Below are 4065 nucleotides of genomic sequence, written 5' to 3'. Positions count from 1 at the left end.
TGATATTTCCGTTCGTACTCCAACATGGAGTACGCACTCTTCGAACGGTCTTCCAACCGCTCGATATGGTGAGCCTGCACCGTCTGCTCCAACGAGCGACGCTTGCCGCGCTCGTGGTCAAGTCCCTCCTCCAAATCATGGAGGAAGTGATCGATTTTGTCGATCCTCGACATTAGATCCGACATACGGTTCGGATCTAATTTTCCCTCCTCCACCACAACCATTGGTGGATTCCCACGGTGGTCAACGTTTCCTTGTGAAACGTATCCAGAGCTACCGTGATGTGAAGGGGCAGCGAACGAGTTATCTTTTTCGCTGGCGTGGTTATCCACCTTCACATGACAGCTAGGAGCCTCGTTCCCAGCTGGTTGCTGACGTTGAGGGCCTCGTCCGTCAGTATGACGAGACCCATCCAATGGCTCAGAAGGTCCATCGGAAAACACGCGCCCCTGGCGCATGTAAATCGATTCCAAATCGTCAATCGCATTCCGCATCTCAATAGAGATGCGAGCCCTTCCCGGAATCATCCTCATCGTCGGAATCAAACAGACTATTAACTCGTATATTAGAATGAGCCCTCTCATTTGAAGGCTCATAGTCAGCCGCCTGGCGTCTATCAGGCGACTGTTCTTTCTTCCCGAGTCGGCCATTTCGTCCGACTCGCATTCGTAGTCGACCTCCAAAGAGGGGTCGTATTCACTTGGTGAATCACCACGTGCACCCGCAACATCTAGTGTTGCGCGAGCCATAAACATGTGCAAACATGGTCTTCTTGCTAATGCTCGTTCAAAAGCTTTTCGTTCAAAGTTTAGGATGCCAGCTTGCGAGATTTCGTGCTTGAAAACTGGTGAAGCTTTTTTAACTAGACGTCGTGCAAGACGCCATAACAAGAATTTCCCGTGTAGAAATTGATTCTATCGTTTATTAATTTGCTATCCCTTTTCGCTTACATTTACGAGTTAGAAAATGACGACGAAGAGCAGAATAACAAGAACCAGCACGAGAAAGATCTTTAGAATTAAAGAGCGATTGCCTTGCACCATGGTAAAAAGCTTCAGCAGCTCGTTATGCGCAGATTCCACATTAGTTTGTCTAAAAATAAGCATTTGTCACGTATTACATACTACGCACACATCGCGATATCGATGCTGCACGTACGCTAGATTCATGTCGTCATCGATGCGCGAGATGATCTCTCCTTGCTCAGAGACCATCGTTGCCATTCGTGTGTACATTCCTGTGATCTGAATAAAAAAGGATAGGTACAATGCAGCACAAATCCATATAAAACCTCACTTACCTCTACGATCGTGCTCTCAACCTGCGCCGCGTTATTGTATCTTGTCTGTGTATCTTCACGATGATGATATTGCTGATACTGCATTTCGGTGCCACTTTCCGAAGGTGTTATGCGTTGACGCATGAATGGACTAGCTCCAAGGTTGGCGCGACGACGTAGCTTTACTTCAGGAGCTGACGGTCTCAACGGTAGAGCAGTATCCAGATCTTAACCATGAAAAAATGCAACTAACTAGTCGGATAACCTGAACGTAATGAGCCTTATTAATTGATGAGCAGAATACCTTGTTTGTTTGACGAAATGGCGGGTGATACCCGAAAATCACTTTCGGCGGCACTTTGTTTCGACAATGGACGTTGAAGCGTTTTATAAGGTAATCCATTGTCCGTTGAAAGCACTTTATCCCCACTTAAATCTGTTGCATTTGTGCGAGTAAAGAGCGGTGCGTTGATATGTACCATGGAATTGCCTCCTCCATGCGAGAATTTGCTGCGCCTCGAGCTTCGCTCGCGAATAGCTGCAGTATGTTGCTGCAAGGCTTGCTATACATGAATGACAGAAATCAGCCATACATCGCTTTTTAGCGACTCGTGAATAGCTTTACTTACATGAAAGACTTTGACGCTTTTGGCGCAGCGCGACTTCAACGACTGGCAGACGACACTAAAGTGCGCTTGATGATGCTGCTCATGACGACCTCGCTGCGCATTCACAACCTGCTGAAACATGTGAATACTGCGCTCGACGGCACCCAGCTCTTTCTTTAGCACATCGGTCAGCTTCGCAATTTGTGCGCTCGGATCATCTACGATAATGGATTTTTTTACTACGAAACCCTGAAGCTCGCGCAAACACAACTCTTGTTGCCGCAGCTGGTCCGAGATATGCTGCGCAAGGTGCGCTTCGCGAGATAGCGGTCGGTGGGTGTGCGGTCGAGCTTGGCCAGTTTCAAATAGCACCGTGACGCCGACAAAGTCGCTTGTGCGGTCCATGATTGGTCACTTCGTATTTTAGAGGGAGTTTCAGAAGAATTTTATTAAAAAAGAATTAGACGTGCACACACTGAACCGCGATGGAGGAGGCGACATTGCGCGCCAAGATTCAGGCCATGAAGAACCTGTTGGAGGCCAATTCACAGACTCAAGTGCCTAGAGCTACACATTATTACCGCTACAGATCCAGTCGTGGCCGCTTTAATACGGTTGCTGGACCTGTGAATCGCTCGTGGAATCGCTATTCATCGCCTGATGCGGCTACGAAGCGAAGCGACGTTGTTGAAAGGAGTATAAATAAGGTATGGAGACGTAAAGATTATACGGATCCGTCATTGGCGTCGGCAAAAAACAAGCCGTGCAAAAGGCCGGTATGTGATCTACCAAAAGCGAGAGCGATTGATTCCTAACTGAGTCGAGCTGGCAACGACAGGTAAAAATGACGGCCAGTAAATGCAATAGTATACAGGTCCAAGTACCAAAAGATGGTGAGTATGCCATGGTCAATGGTGGCTTTGGTCTCGTTCGGGCGGTAGTGAAGAAGCCGACGATGACCCGAAGATCGCAAGCTCCAGTAGATGCAAAGCCTATTCTAACCCAAACCCACTCGAAAAATGGTGTGCTCGAACTATATCTGGCGCTTATTATATTGAATTAACAATCGATTGTGGAAACAAGTACATTATGTCCATATAGGTGGGGAAATGTATATCGTTGCGAACGGCGGCAAACTGCTAAAGCGCTGTTCCAAGGATGAACGCAAGGCAAATATCGCACACCGGCGGGGGATGATGGGGACTTCAATCATAAACGGAGCTGCTCGTGCCGCGTAAGTGTTATTGCATTTTGATAGACCGCAATAACTATTTCGATAATTGATTTCTGTGTTGCCGAAAGCTAGCCTCGTCCGGGCTAAAGCCACGATTGAACGAGCTAGATCCGAGCGCGTTTTGAAGAAAAGAATCGGTGCCGTTCGCACTGTGTATTGCTCCTTATATAATCGATTTGGCAAGTCGTGCTTTTCAGCTCACTAATCTTACAACGGTGAAGTGCAGATTTGAATAATATATGAAAATTTTGCTGCACTCAATAGGCTACTGCAAGAAGAAAGATAAATGCAGATTTATTCATGACAGTCGGCGGGTTGCGATGTGCCGAAAGTTTATGAAAAACGAGTGCAAAGACACTGAATGCCTTCTCTCGCATCTACATGACGAGGTGGATACAGATTTTGTGCATTTGCGCTGTGAAGCTTTAACACTGGCGATGAGCATTATGTTCATTTTGATGTTGGCTGCTGGTAGGATAATTAACGCTTTTATGTGCCTATCCTGTAATTGCTTCTGCAGAATAAGGCTCCGGATTGCAAAATGTTTCTGCGTGGGTTTTGTACACGCGAAAGCTGCAAATACCGCCACGTTAAAGTCAGTGTGACAGCAGATCTATGCGAGGCTTTTACGAATGGATTTTGCCAACAAGGAAGCGCATGTCCGCTTCGGCATGAGCTCTCTTGCAAGCCGCCGTCGACTGTCGCAATAAGACATAATACTAGCAGTGATGCGATACCTATATCATGTGCGTTATCAACGTCAATCGCCTCTTCTGAACCAGGAACAGCAAGCGGTAGCTCGGGAAGTGGAGGTCCAGAGGTGTTGTCAATCCGCCCAAACATCCGCTTTGCGTCCAAGCATAGTACAAGATTCCCGGCCTTCTTTGGGCAGCCAAATGTGTTGTCATAAGAAAACCTGTCTCGTAAATTGTTCACAATTAAAA

The 4065-nt window shown here is 47.0% G+C and overlaps 2 protein-coding genes across 2 annotated transcripts; one reads left to right on the top strand and one right to left on the bottom strand.

Annotated features, from left to right (window-relative positions):
* Positions 1-893: 893 nt before the first annotated feature.
* CCR75_005252 (uncharacterized protein) lies at positions 894-2292 on the bottom strand (the record flags this gene model as incomplete). Its single annotated transcript, XM_067963334.1, has 5 exons — positions 894-1092; positions 1159-1244; positions 1301-1506; positions 1584-1842; positions 1909-2292. 5 exons carry the CDS (start codon positions 2290-2292, stop codon positions 960-962), a joined length of 1068 nt encoding a protein of 355 aa, XP_067822313.1. The 3' UTR covers positions 894-959.
* On the top strand, positions 2214-3474 carry CCR75_005251 (uncharacterized protein). Its single transcript, XM_067963333.1, has 4 exons — positions 2214-2663; positions 2726-2909; positions 2989-3121; positions 3194-3474. Exons 1-4 carry the CDS (start codon positions 2373-2375, stop codon positions 3324-3326), a joined length of 741 nt encoding a protein of 246 aa, XP_067822569.1. The 5' UTR covers positions 2214-2372; the 3' UTR covers positions 3327-3474.
* The last annotated feature ends 591 nt before the right edge of the window (positions 3475-4065 follow it).

This window comes from Bremia lactucae (assembly GCF_004359215.1).
Source record: "Bremia lactucae strain SF5 chromosome Unknown BlacSF5_NotPlaced_17_SHOA01000003.1_2250557bp, whole genome shotgun sequence".
NCBI lineage: Eukaryota > Oomycota > Peronosporomycetes > Peronosporales > Peronosporaceae > Bremia > Bremia lactucae.
The sequence above is the reverse complement of the archived record's forward strand: the minus strand, read 5'-3'. Positions and strand labels throughout refer to the sequence as shown.

Bases quoted from the DNA above. Each gene is read 5' to 3' on its own strand.
- CCR75_005251 (XM_067963333.1), top strand. From the start codon at position 2,373: ATGGAGGAGGCGACATTGCGCGCCAAGATTCAGGCCATGAAGAACCTG. The intron at 2,664-2,725 runs GTATGTGATCTA...TGGCAACGACAG, and splicing joins ACAAGCCGTGCAAAAGGCCG to GTAAAAATGACGGCCAGTAA. The intron at 3,122-3,193 runs GTAAGTGTTATT...GCCGAAAGCTAG, and splicing joins AACGGAGCTGCTCGTGCCGC to CCTCGTCCGGGCTAAAGCCA.